Source organism: Magnolia sinica, chromosome 14, assembly GCF_029962835.1.
Source record: "Magnolia sinica isolate HGM2019 chromosome 14, MsV1, whole genome shotgun sequence".
Taxonomy (NCBI): Eukaryota; Viridiplantae; Streptophyta; class Magnoliopsida; order Magnoliales; family Magnoliaceae; genus Magnolia; species Magnolia sinica.
In genome coordinates this window covers 73,241,970-73,256,291 of record NC_080586.1, presented here as the reverse complement: position 1 = coordinate 73,256,291, position 14,322 = coordinate 73,241,970, and the positions used below count along the sequence as shown (strand labels likewise).

The following is a 14,322-nucleotide window of genomic DNA, read 5'->3' as shown; positions in this document are numbered from 1 at the left end:
CTTATAACCTAAACCTAAACCTATAACCTTAACCAAAACCTAAAACCTAAACCTAAACCTAAACCTTAAATGTATTCTCAAATTCCTAAACTTAAACCTACACCTAATCCTAATCTCAACTCCCTAACCCAAACCTAAATCTAAACTTGAAAACCCAAACCTAAACCCAATCCTAAACCCGAACCCGATGTCCTAAACCTAAACCTTAACCAATTCTCAATTCCCTAAACCTATAACCTATAGCCCGTAACCTATAACCTCTATAACCTAAACCTAAACGTAAACCTAAACCTATAACCTTAACCTAAACCTAAACCTATAACCTACAACATTGACCTAAACCCATACCTATAACCTAAACTTATAACCTATTACCTAAAACCTAAACCTAAACCTAAAACCTAAATGTATTCTCAACTCCCTAAACCTAAACCTACACATAATCCTAATCTTAACTCCATAACCTAAACCTAAACCTAAACTTAAAAACCCAAACTTAAACCCGATCCTGAACCCGAACCCGATTTCCTAAGCCTAAACCTTAACCTATTCTCAATTCCCTAAAGCTATAACCTATAATGTATAACCTTAACCTAAACCTAAACCTAAACCTATAACCTAAATTTATAACCTACAACATAACATAAACCTATAACCTACAACATTAACCTAAACTTATACCTATAACCTAAACCTATAACTTATAACCTAAACCTTAACCTATAACCTAACCTAAACCTAAACCTATAACCTGAACTTATAACCATAACTTAGACCTAAACCTATAACATTAACCTAAACCTAAAATCTAAACCTAAACCTAAAACCTAAATGTATTCTCAAATCCCTAAACCTAAACCTACACCTAATCCTAATCTCAACTCCCTAACCTAAACCTAAATCTGAACTTGAAAGCCCAAACCTAAACTCGATCCCGAACCCAAACCCGATTGAATGAGCCCACACACAATCTTAAAGAATCATCCTTATACAAGTAGATTATTCATGGCCTATTTCTTGTATGATTTCAATTGAATACCTTGTTAGGACATTACCTGTTGTCTCTTATTATGATGATTTTTATCCTCTATCGTAGGCATGGATGATGTTAGAGGGGGATTCGAATTGCCTGTGTTCTCCACGAAGGTGGAATCTAGTGGGGCTCACTCCGATATTCTTGAGAAATTCATTGTCTTTCAATTTTATAAGCTTATGTTAGGATATGTGCCCAAAAATGAGGTAAATCCATACTTAAGTGAATCACATGGCAAATAAGAATAGAGATAATAATAAAAATTGAACGCCTACATTCAAAACCTTCTTTGGGATATAAGAGTTTAGGCTTAACAAACTTTTGTATTTTTTCAGTTTATTTTAGTGGTAATGACTTTATAAATAATTTGGATGACATATGAACATCACGAATCTAGATCCTCTGCTTACCATTGATACAAATAGAAATTTCTCATTTTCTTGCATTGTGACTGTAAGTCCTAGTCATCATTAATGTTGCCAGCATTGCTACATCAAACGTAGTATATAATAATGTAGCCCAATCACATGACAACAAACAAGAAAATCTTGCTTTGTTGGCAAGCATACTCGAACTCAAGCATCATAATGCATCTATTTTCATCTCCACTATCTCTTATAGCATAGATTATTTGAGATTTGGATTTATCTAATTTTTAGAGTCATGTCCTAACACAATATGATAATATTAATAGACAAGGTGGATTTGTCACCAACATTATTCCAAGACCCATATAACTTCTCCTTATAGAAAGTTGGGTAGGGCGCATGCAGCTTGAATCCATCAAAGGAGATAAGGATCACCTCTCATATCCTCTCTCTCTCTCTCTCTTCATTTGTTTTTTTCGTAGGATTGTTTATTTTGTGGTGTCTGCTCAAATATACGTACAACATTTTATCATGTTAATATAATTATAAGTTGCCTAATCTCACCTTTCTAAAAACAACTAATAATAATTTCTACCTGATGAGAAATCACCAAGTACCATTAGGCTCAACCCAAAAGATAAATCAACATTTTTTTCTTTCTTTTTTTCTTTTAACACACACTCACACACTAGAGTTGCTTACGGCCACAATGGGCACTTGAACTCGTGACCTTGTATTGAAACTATTTTGAATCTACCATTAAGGCATGAGTAAGGACCTACGTGTGTGTGCACACTAACCTTGGCAATGTGTTAACTACACTAATTTTGTGAGCCCCACCAGGAAATAGGCTATGAATAATTTTTTGTATTTTATTTATGATGTTAAACTTATATGTATTTATGCATGGATGAATGTGATGTGGATAAGATTGTTTGTGTTTGAATGGATGTGGTTTATGTTTGGATGGATGTACGTAGTTTGTGTTTAGATGGATGTGAATGTGAATATGATGAAATATATTACAACAGGTGTATATCATGAAGAATATGATGTAATATTATCAGGAATTTTCGAAAAAAAAATAGTGACTTTTGCCTACAAAATATTTCGTAGGTAAAAGTTTCATCCATGTTGTGCAAAATTCAACCAAATTATTACCTACGAAAAATTGTGTAGACAAAAGTTTTTACCTACGAACAATTTTGTAAGTAAAAGTCGTACCAATGCTTTAACTTCGAACATTTTCATAGGTAGAAGTTTCGTAAATATTTTTTACCTACGAAAAAAACTGTCGGTAAAAGTTTCGTCTGTATTTTTTACCTATGAAAAAAGTCATAGGTAAAACTCTTACCATTGCCGATGTTCTTTTACCGAAGAATTTACCGATGAATTGTTTCGTAGGTAAAACCTTTTGCCTACGAAATCATATCATTTAATTACGAATTTTTTCGTAGGTAAAAGTGGAATTTCCTGTAGTAAGAGTGGCACCATTAATATCACCATCTCCGTCGTTGCAATTCGCCAGTGTTGATTTTTATCGTCGTAGTTGTCGAGCAGGGGCAAAAGAAAAGAGAGATTTTAAAACCCTGCTTGAAATCTGGCACAGTCAGTTGCCTTTAGCGGCATTGCATGATGGAAACTCGTAGGCCAACCGATCTTCTTCCAGCAGAGCAGCGAGCTTTGAATCTCTGAGAGCAAATCTCTACTAGTTGTGAAACCCTTCGCCTTAAGATCCCGACTGTAAGAGCTCAAATCTGCTTGGCCATTGTAGTAGCGACAACATTGATCGATCGACGGCCACCTCGCCAGCAAGGAAGAAGGAGTAAAAAAAGAAGGGATTATCTTGAAATCCCATTGGATATCCATTAGATAGAGTTCTACATCATTTGTGTCCATTTGTTACTTCTTCATTCAATAAGTGTGAGACCTGCCATTATGCTAAATGGGCCAATGTACATTTTTAGTGTAGTGAAAACCCTTGTAACAAGTCATTTAGTTTAATTCATTCAAATATTTGACGTCCTGCATTGATAAACTCTTTATTTGGCTTCGAATACTTTGTAAGTTTTATTGATATTTTTTCAAGATAATTATGAATTTATATACTAAAATATAAAGGAAAAGATGCCTTTAAAGAATTTTATAAGATAATTGTTACTCAATATGATGCCAAGGTTAAAATTCTATGATTTGATAGTGGGGGAGAATATGTCAATAAAATATTCAGCGAATACCTTGGAAATAATTGGATCATTCATTAGATGACCTGTCCAAAAGCTCCTTAACAAAATGAAGTGGCTGAAAGTACGAGTCATCATTTACTCAAAGTTATAAGGTCATTTATGTTTCAAATGAATGTCTTAGATTTCTTATGGTCACATGCGGTATTGTTAGCTAGCTATATTATTAATAGATTGTCAAGTGTAATTTTGATTGAAAAAAAACTCATTTGGAGTAATTTGATCAAAAGACTTCCCAACATCTCACACTTTCGTGTATTTGGATGTGTATGTTACGTTCATATACCGGAATCAAGTAAAAACAAATTTGACAAAAAGACTATGAAGTGTATTTTCGTTGGTTATTCACCACAAATGTTTCCAAGGCTAGCGCCTTTTCCCAAAAATAAAATAAAATGATACAAATGCTTTGATCCAATAAAAATAAAAATTCACGCTACCAGAGATGTGCAGTTCGTTGAAGATGTTCTATACTGCTCAAAATCCAAAGAGTTCAAACTACCAAAAGTATTAACTGGGGGAGGGAGAGAATAATCACAATTGGTCACCAAGTCCTTATGTAATTATGTAGCCTATCATACGACAAAACCAAGTAGAAGTCAAAGATCAAATAGAAAATCACTCGAGTGAGTCAACTTCTCCAATCCAATATGAGAACCAAATATCTTATATGTTCGATTCTATAAGCATGCACCATGTGACTTCAAGTTCCTCTCATCAATATCCTTCCTTTGCGACAGGTTCTCATATGCCAGGTATATCTCCATCTCATACTTCTATTTCCCTATGAAAAGAAAAAAAGAGTCACTCGTCCTCCAACTCATTTATTTAATTTTTCATATCAAGTTACTTATCTAATATAATCATGTCTCTCTTGAAAAATATTCTAAGCAACATGTAATATTCTTAAGCTCTGTCTCTACCCATATTAAACCTAATAACTTTACAGATTCATGAACACAAGATGAATAGAAGAAGGCTATAAATGAAGAATTAGCTTCATTTGCAAAAAAATTAACACTTGGAAAATAGTGTGCTTGCCCCAAAGAAAAAACCCACTTGGAAGAAGGATATGTTGGTTATTAATGTAATCGCTCACCTAAGAGAACATACAACCATGTCAATTTGGTGTGCACTTGAGGGATTTTGAACATGTGACTTGAAGTAGTCCTGTAATTTAGGTGTCTAATTGAGCTTGAACACAGGAACTTGTAGTAATAATGAACACACACATATTTATGTGGGACAGGGTAAAGGAATAAGATACATGCCTGATATTATAGACTATCATTCCTAACTTGTTGTTGCTTTCCATCACACACAATTACTACAAAACATGACCATGTGTATCTCAAACAAGTTAAAGTGGTCATCAATGTTTTGGTTACTTGAGAACTATAATCCACAAGTCATCTTTGGTTATAAAAGATGTTATTTTCACTCTTATGTTCTCCAAGGACAAATAGAGGAAATCCTCTCCAAAACCCACAAACAAATGCACATGTAGTTAATCCTTTCAAAAATAATTAATGAGGCAAAAAAAAATGCATTCCATATAATTATAAAGAAGGTTTAATAAGATCACTAACATTAGTGAGCCCATAGGCCCAAATGAGAGAAAGAGAGAGAACTGCGCGCAGGGGGGGGGGGGGAGAGAGAGAGAGAGAGAGAGAGATAGTTCAATCTAAGCCATTCATTGCGCATGTAAGATTTGAACCGTTCACTGCCAATCAACTGCATTTTTTGATAAATTTAACCTCTCTTAATCAATTATGTGAAGAGCGGATAAAGATAAATGAGAGAGAGATGTAGAGGAAAATGTACGAGATACACACAAGTGCTAGCTACCTAAAGATATAAAAGAAACAATGGATGGCTTATCCATTATATTATTATTATTATGATCCACTTGAGTTTCAATCCACCTAACTTTTGGGCTAAAGTCCTAATAGGACCGAAGCAACTGATACATGGAGTGGGTAGAGAAGGGAATAATGGACAACCCATCCTTCCTGTTATTCTTATTATGAATCATGTAAGCTTTGATTCACCTAGCTAACTTTTGGTTTGAAGTCCCAAGAGGACCGACATAACATTCATGGAGTGGATGCCACATAGTCTTAAGGGTGGGTCCCAACTATTGGAGTTGTACCCTAAAAAACCAATATGAGGCTAATCAATTGGCAATGTTGATGTGATATTGATCATTTTAACCATGGATCATCATTACCAAGTGTCTTAGATGGACAACTTGTTGTGCCTTAATATGTGGAGGCACTTAAAATGCACATGAACATGGGTTAAGTAGATGAAGATTTATCATCGGGAACTCAAGATCACACATTATGGTCATTGATTAAGAGAGAGTTATGGTCCATGAAACTCAACAACCTGTTATATCATGATCATCTTAAAAGTTATAAGACAAACCTATGGTTTATTATTATCAAATGATGATGGATATGATCATCTTGCATAAGGACTTTACCATAAAAAAGGATGCAATGTCCCTATTATTGAGCATGAGTTCGAGTTAGTGTGCCTTTACCCTACCCCACATGGGTGCTCGTGTTAAGGATATATGATTCTGGTTTGGACCTATTAGGCACCAGCATTGGTGGATCAAGTTTAAGTTTTTAGTCTAGGGCCTTACTTGCTTTGATTGTAATTGACTTGATGGTGTATTGCTAAATTTGATTAATCCTTCAACATGATGATATGTAAGCGTCAATGTCTTAATTATGTGTGCTTTGATTTACTTTTATGAAATTATCTCATGGTTAATAAAAGTAGGTTTGGTTGAGTGCATTTGTTTGTTGTTTTTTTCATAGGCTATAATAAGGGATCTAGTGATTTTGTTGGAACATATTTATAACAAAGATATGCGAAATTAGAGGTTCATCAAGTGCTCTATTGACTAAACCCTTAAAAAGGGGTTTAAAAGTATTTACAAATGATTTTTTGGTTAAACTTTTATTTTTACCATTAAAAGTGTTTAATTTCACTTCATGATAATATGATGGCCTAGATTTAAGGGTTATCACTTGACCAGCATGAGTAATGGTCTTTGGTGGTCTTTGGTGGATGACCATGGTAGTAGAAAGAATGAATCAAATATACATACATAGATAAGGAAGGAACACAAGATTTAATAGATAAGGAAGGAATACAAGATTTAATTTGTATAGGAACTATGAAAAACCATAATGTGATGAGGCACTATTAGTGGCACAAAATAAAACCCTTTTTGTAAATATATTATGTCTTAGAAGAGAGAGGTATACCTAGAAAAAGAGCTTAGATGCCTTTCGTTGGGTGTCACTTCTAGAGAGAGAAAGGAGTGGAAAAGCAAGAGAGAACTCTATTTATAATCTCCATCTCTTGTCACGTGTGCAATATGTGGGGGGGTCACTACCGTGTGGAGGTGCATTTCCTTGACCCTATGTCGGAGCTGACATAGTGAGCTCTCAACCCTTCATCAACTGGGATAGATAGGGAGAGAATTCTTAATTTAAAACAGCAACATTGATATGGTGAGAGAGTTCTATTTCTACATCATGTGTTTAATTTGTTCTAGTAAAAAACTAAATTGTTCGTTTGAATTTGTTAGTTTTAAAAATGTGAAATCATTAAAGATGAGGATCCTTTGAGTTTAATTAATATATTGAAATTAAAAAAAAATTCACTTCTATTGCATTTTACAAACATTCAAACACCAATAGCCTTTGTTGCATGGAAGATAAGAGACAAGTACGGATTATATACATTAAAAGTAGTCAAAGGAAATGGGTGCAATCTATACTATTTAATGTGCAATAAAATGTAAACCATATCTTGCCAAGCAACAACATTCTACAGCGAATTTGCCATCTCTTAACTAATGCTGTCAAGGCTAATAATTGGAGTAAAAATATCTGGAATCAAAATATCCAAAGCTGTCAGCATTAGGTTGAGATAATACTTTGGGTGAAGAAGAAGAAGAATAAAAAACCCTAACAAATTGTGGAGACCACTCATGTTTTCAAAGAAAAATTTTGACCACCTATTTGTAGCTTTAAATTGAGTGGTTAGGATGGTTTAATCCATGATTTTAGATACATGCTTCATCTATGATGGATGGCACCACTATTAGAAAGTCCCCTAACCTTTGCAATTTCTTCTACCTTAATCCCACCTTTTTTGTTTTTTTCAAACACATGCACACACAGCGCCACACACTCACGCAGACCTACCGGTACTCAACCCAGGTGTTGAAACTCCTAATGGTCTGCCACTGGAGCGAGAGCAAGGACCCAACCTTAATCCCATCTAAGCTGGCCAAACAGACCGTTAACGGTGCAAAATAGAAAAAATATGTACCTAACGAGCAGAGGGGATTAGATTCGAGACTGGGTATTTTTTCACATGAAACCAGCATGGCATTGTAACATCTCTTCGGAGAATTTGTTGTCGAGGTCTTCCTTTTGTCAAAGAAAGGCAAGAGGAACGGCTCGTAGAACACATTCCAACATAGCCGGCACGTGCATAATCTGTGACACTTATCAGGTAGGGCCCAGCATTAACATGCTCTAGCTAAAAAATGAGGGCAATTCGCTGTTGATGTGGGCCACACTTGTATCAGTAAAATGGACGGCTGAAAATACGCTAGCTGTCAACGGAGCAAATACATACACTTTCGAGAACAAAGGCCACACCACAGGGAGTCTCTGACTCGTGGCAGAGGCACAACAGGGACCGTACAGTTATGGACCGGCTTTTTCATCGGTAATCGGTAAACCATCCCCGCCAAGCAAAAGATCTGGCGGTGAGGAAAGAAAGCGGCCCCGGGGTGACCGGCCAGTACAACCGGCAGATGACGTCATGACTCCCACTGCTCCACCGTACGGTCTTCTGCGCACCGCGGTAGGCGCGCCGATACCCTCCAATACAGGCTCACCACGTGTCGAATCCGCAGGGGCGACAGTCCAACGTGTCACGCCACGTCGACACTCGTCCGTAAATATAGAAATCCTGCAGGTGCATTTTAGTCATTATGTTAGGGTCTCACGTGTTATGGTTGTTTTGACCACGTAGGGAAGGCGTTTGTACAACGGACCTGTCTTGCGATTCCAATCAGGAAAGTGGCGTTATCGTAATTGATATGAAAAGGAGAGGTATTTGTTGAAGTAGCTTAGCTTTTGAGTTTTTCCATGTGTCGCCTTTATAACGCGGAGAAAAGGAGCGGAATATGTGTAGGGTGGGAGGGGTCCTTTCTTTTTCTGAGGATTCATTCATTCACGAGGCGAGAACGCTCCTTCATTACTCCACGTTAAAGATAACGGCGAGCTAACGTTAAAGGTAACGGCGATAATTATTGGTAATATGCTACTCTGCAACGTGTTTCGGGTCGGGTCGGGTTTTCGTCGGAATTTTAGTATCCGGGAGGAAGGTGGTTTGAGTTTTTATTTTTTTCATGGATTTGGGTGTCTGGAGAAAAGATCTGGACAAGGTCTAGATGGGTTTTTGAAATTTTTAGGATGGGTTTGTTGTGGTTGTCTTTTGTTGGGATCGGGTCATACAGCTTTAACGTTGTTGTTGTTATTAGTTTATGAAGTTAGGGTTTCAGAGTATTCTTTCTCTTCACTGTTTGGACTTTTAACGTCTTTTGTTTTTTGGGTTGGAAATGATATTTTGTTGTTGTTTTTGTTTTTGGGTGTCTATAGATTTTCTGGTTTTGCAGTTCAGAACTGTAGTGAAATTGCACTAGTGCAGGAGAGAGAGAGAGAGAGAGAGAGAGAGTAATTTTATGTACTGGGAGTAAAATTAATATTACACTCCGGGGAGAGAGAGAGAGAGAGATTTTACTGCTGGAGTTTTGATCATATCATGGGAAGTTATTTCCTTCAAATGGTAAGATCTTTCTTTTCTTTCACGCTTTTGATTTAATTTTGTTTGTTCTCTCGTTGGTTCATGTGGCCTCTCTCCCTCCCTCCCTCTCTCTCTCTCTCTCTCTCTCTCTCTTGAAACAGGATTTCTGTCGGTATAATTTCTCATACACCCAGCTGTATGCTTGGCGGTTTTGTTCTTATTTTCTTGATTTTTCCATCAATCCATGGTTTGGATAGAAGATGAATGAATTTCAGTATTTTTTTCCATCTTTGTTGTTGTTTTTTTTTTTTTTGGGTGGGATTTTAGATGATTATCGTCGGATTTTAGACGATTATCGTCTTAATTAAAGCTGTCTATATATATATTTATTCATTTATTTTGGTAATTTTTTCTTAAACTGGGCGTCTAAAATTGCAGGAATTGCTTTGATTGATTGGCTTTGCCTCTCGCTTTATTTCTAGGCTGCTGTTGATCTGGATAGAGTTGATGGGTTTTGGAGCTCTTGAGTGGTAAAGCTGACAGCCTTCAGTCCAAGGAAGAAATGAATCTTCACAGTCACTGCTCTCACGGCAGCAAATTCCATTAAGGCTTTTCAGAGGGCTTCAGAAGAACCCGATCCATGTCTGAGAGATTTGAAGGAGGATGTTTGAGCCCAACCACAGGATTAGAGAATCCAATGCTTGGGATGAACAGCAGCTTTAGACCCGAATCTCACGTTGCACAGCAAAGCCGCCGTGATAAGCTCAGAGTCCAGCACAACTCCAATTCCTCCCACCCAATACAAGATTTCCAAACCAATCTCCTCCATTTACCAGGCGGCGATACAGTTGGAAACCCGGATCCGATCCAGATCCGTACCGTGAGAAACTGTGATCTACTGTATGATCCGGCCACAGCAATGTTCTCCTCAGAAATGCTCAACTTCTCATCAGGCGCCCATGTTTTGTTAGCTCAGAAAGGCGAGGCTGCCGATGATCGGCGCAGCGGCCCACCGCACCCCGATGATGGTCATTCGGCATTTGCAGCTCATTCTTCTTCAGCCCCAGGCTGGAAAGGGCTAGGATCATCTCAGCCACATGGCTGTGATTGGATCATGAATTATGTGAGTGGGCCAGGCAGCAATGCTTGCAATCAGAGCCCTTTGTTTGTTGGGAGCATCCTGTCCAGTACTAGTACTATCAAGGAAGGCAATATCTCACCTCCCTATTTGAAACCTCCTGCCTACACTCATTTCCACGATTTCCAGCCTTGTATGAATAGCCCATCTACTGCTGCTGATCTTTCAAGTCAGGATAATGGTCAGAAGCATTATGGGGAACTGCACTGCAATCCCACATCGTTTTACCAAAATACCCTTCAGGAAGTTGTGCCTTCTTCCTCCTCCTCCATGGGTACCCAAGCATTTGAAATGGCTGCCCATGGATCGTGGGTAGATGCTGGGAATGAGCTGCTGCTTCTTCCAAGCTTTGGAAATCAAGCTGCACCTTTACGGCTCAGTAATGCTGCTGCAGCTGCTTGGATGAATAGGCCCGCCACCGCCACTGCAGCCGAGGGCAGTCATCAATGGAATATGGAAGATGGTTTTGTGGCAAATAAGCGGGAAGGGGGATTTGGAACTGTTGGGAATGATAATACAGCACAAGGACAGGGACTCTCTCTATCTCTCTCTTCACGACCGGCTTCCGAACTACAAGTAGCCCAGTTGGAAGATGTTCCTTCAAGAACCACCGGCAATTTCCATGGAACTCAAGATTTGAAAACCAATAGCCTTGGTGGGCATTACTGTTCATATTCAAAACCTTTGATTGGGGGGAGTAGAAGCTGTGGAAGTTCAATTCAAACTGTTGTCGGATCATCTGTTATGGATGCCCGTCGTGGGGTTGGCCCTCTTGGGCCATTTACTGGGTATGAAACGATACTGAAGAGTTCCAAGTTCTTGAAACCGGCTCAGCAGCTGTTGGATGAATTCTGCAACATGACAGCCCTGAAATCTACTCCAAAGACGAGTGAAGCGTCGGAGAGGGGTTCTAGGGATGCAAGCATGTCGTGTGATACAACGGCGAATGCTGAAAATGAAGCAGGCGGGAGGGGCGGGAATTCGGGTGTTTCCACATGTTCGCTTTACAGCTCGACGGAAGGCTGTGGGGATGGCGGCAGTGGTGGTGGTGGTGATGGTGGGAGTGAAGCTTGTCGAGCTTACCGACCTGAGTTTCAGAGAAAGAAGGCCAAGCTCTTGTACATGCAGGAGGAGGTTAGTTACATTCTACTTGCGTGGTTACAGTAGTAAATGAGGGAAAAGATCCAGTTCTAAATTCTTAAATCTTAGTTGGTTTTTCAGCACTCTCAGTTTCGTGCATGGGGGACATCAGTACGTGATCTGAAACGTTCATCTTTTGTGACCTACCATGGATGGGCAACTGACCGTTGATCATCTTTTGATGGACTTTATTCTTATTTGTTTTATTATCTTTTTCTTTCTAACTGCATGTTCTTAATTTTCAAATGTCTGCAACCACCACTGATGGGCCCATCCATGTTAGTTCCCAACCGATGAACCAGGACAGTGGAATTGAATGCTTATATCCAAGTTCAGCATCAAACAATCTATTAACATGCATAAGAGATCTAGGGCGCTCATCTTTGTGTCCTCAGCATGGACGGTTCAAATGCTGAAATGTCAAATGGTCGGGTGATCATAGCTGCTGTTGCCCGCTGGATCACCATTGGCTGTTGGACTTTTGTCTAACAGTTCATTTGTTGTCGGCATAAAGTGTCCTCTGATCTGTGGCCAGGAGCATCCAACCAGTTTGAGTTGGTGGTTGGGCAGCTCCTTGTTTTGGCCCATTCGCACACGTGTGCCACTTGCACGAAGTATCAACGGATCCTCTCCCATAACAGTCACGTAGTTGATTATTTGTACCCTTGTATCTTTATTTATTTATTATTAGTAGTTGTGAAGTACGGATTGCATCGTGACACCTGTATATCCTGCGTTAGGTTGCATGGAATTTCATGAAATTTCACTATTGCACAGTATAATTTAGTGCAACTTTCATGAAGTTTGGTTCAGCCAAACACACCCATTTGCATTTAGAATTCGATTTTATGTATTTTGCATGTCTGGGTTATTTGCATATTATTCTTCCATCTTCTGAACCCTGATAACTGAATATTTAAACTTCAAAGAATTCCATGAGAAATTAGAAATGTAGTATATTACCAAACTTGTAAAAATAAAAACCATGCTTGTGAAGTGATTTTATTTAGAAACGCATTGGTTCGACATCAATGTAATGGATGTGGTTAAAAACTTGACCGTTGGAAGGTTAGGCATTGTCCCCACCCTCCTTGCAGTAAAAGATGACTTTTCCTTCTTTATTTGATTTTATATATTTTTCTTCATAGGAGATATATGAGAGGGTATTTTGGTTATTTCAAATAAATATTTATAAAAGAAGTGGACCAAAGAAGACGTTTATGACGTGATTGGCCAGTTTGACAAGACATCTTGTCTCTGTGGTTATTAGATGACGTGATTGGCCAGTTTGACATGCATTGTCCCAACCTTATTATAAAATACCATTCTTTCCTTTTCAATCCTTTACCCTTCTATGGAAAACTGAGGGCAATCTCTTCTCCGTGATGGGGTAGTTGGTGTAACTTAATATTGGAGCTTGGTGTAGCTGATGCTGTATTTTGCATATCTATTTCATGCTCATGAGATTCTTAGCTGTCACCCATCTCCTTTGCTTGTTTTGTTTTAGTGCTTTTTGGGACAATCACACTTGTGGTCAACAACATTTGACAGGCCAATTTTTAGTAATTGTGCCACGTTCCTGTTTGCAGTCCATTTGAAATATCTATATGTTTATTTTTAGTAATTTTGTTTTTGAAATATTGGATCACCTGTGAATAACTGATTATTTGTTTATTGATTCATTGTTTTGGACTTGATTACTTACGAATAATTATTATGTAGGAAGAAAATATGCACTGACCTCATAAAAAGTGTGGATTAATGTTTTTGAAGACAACAACTGTGTGTTTTTTTAATTTTTTTATTTTGGAACCGTCTATGTTTGGTTTAGTATGCTGTGGCCATGTTGGCTGCCACACATCTGGGTCTGGGAATATAGGGTATTAAAAATCTTGCATTTACTGGCTATTTTGCTGGCCTATGCACTGTGGATCTTACAATTGGATACAAGAATACAAAAGAAAAAAAATCAACATAAGAATATGAGGTAAATAACAAATTTCTATGCTCTATGTTGAATAACATAGTCTTAGAGCCTAAAAATGACTTCATCTCATTTTAGTTAAGCGTAATTTTGGTATTAGAGATCATTTGTTTTAGAAATTATGATAATGAGATGCATGATCTTTAATATACAATTACAATTTACTACAATGAGATGAACTCATTTTGAGGTGTCTATGAAACAAGCCCTTAGACCGTGATAGACATACTTCAAAAGTAACTTGTGTATATTTGGCAAAATACTTAGAAGTTAAGAACTCTTCTTACCCTTGTAGCATTCGTGGCTTGTTTGGGTGCCATGGTTCTTAGTATACATGAAAATGGAATCAGCTGAAGCCTCGGGACACTAGGAGTTAATAATTAGAGCTTAAACAACCCAAAAAAGGAAAAAGGTTGGAGGAGCTTTAAGTTAATTAATATTTTAGAGTTTAAACAACCCCAAAAGAAAAAAAAAAGGTTGGAGCAGCTTGCCAAGCATTATATTTCTTGCTTCCCTGGCCTTCATTTCTCTCTACCTTTTCCAGAAACTCCCCACCTGTTCTCCTTTTG

The 14,322-nt window shown here is 37.8% G+C and overlaps 1 protein-coding gene across 4 annotated transcripts in view; it reads left to right on the top strand.

Moving 5' to 3' along the window:
- The first annotated feature begins 8,844 nt into the window (after window positions 1–8,844).
- The window catches only part of LOC131226173 (BEL1-like homeodomain protein 4), a 46,487-nt gene continuing 41,009 nt past the window's right edge, over window positions 8,845–14,322 (top strand). The window contains exons 1-2 of one of the 4 annotated variants that reach the window (XM_058221906.1): window positions 8,845–8,981; window positions 9,974–11,763. In XM_058221906.1, coding sequence (XP_058077889.1) covers window positions 10,132–11,763 — 1,632 coding nt within the window. In that variant the 5' untranslated portion in view covers window positions 8,845–8,981; window positions 9,974–10,131. Of the gene's footprint in view, window positions 8,982–9,059; window positions 9,534–9,585; window positions 9,664–9,929; window positions 11,764–14,322 lie in introns of those variants that run through there. The other 3 variants (XM_058221907.1, XM_058221908.1, XM_058221909.1) reach the window with 3 other exon arrangements.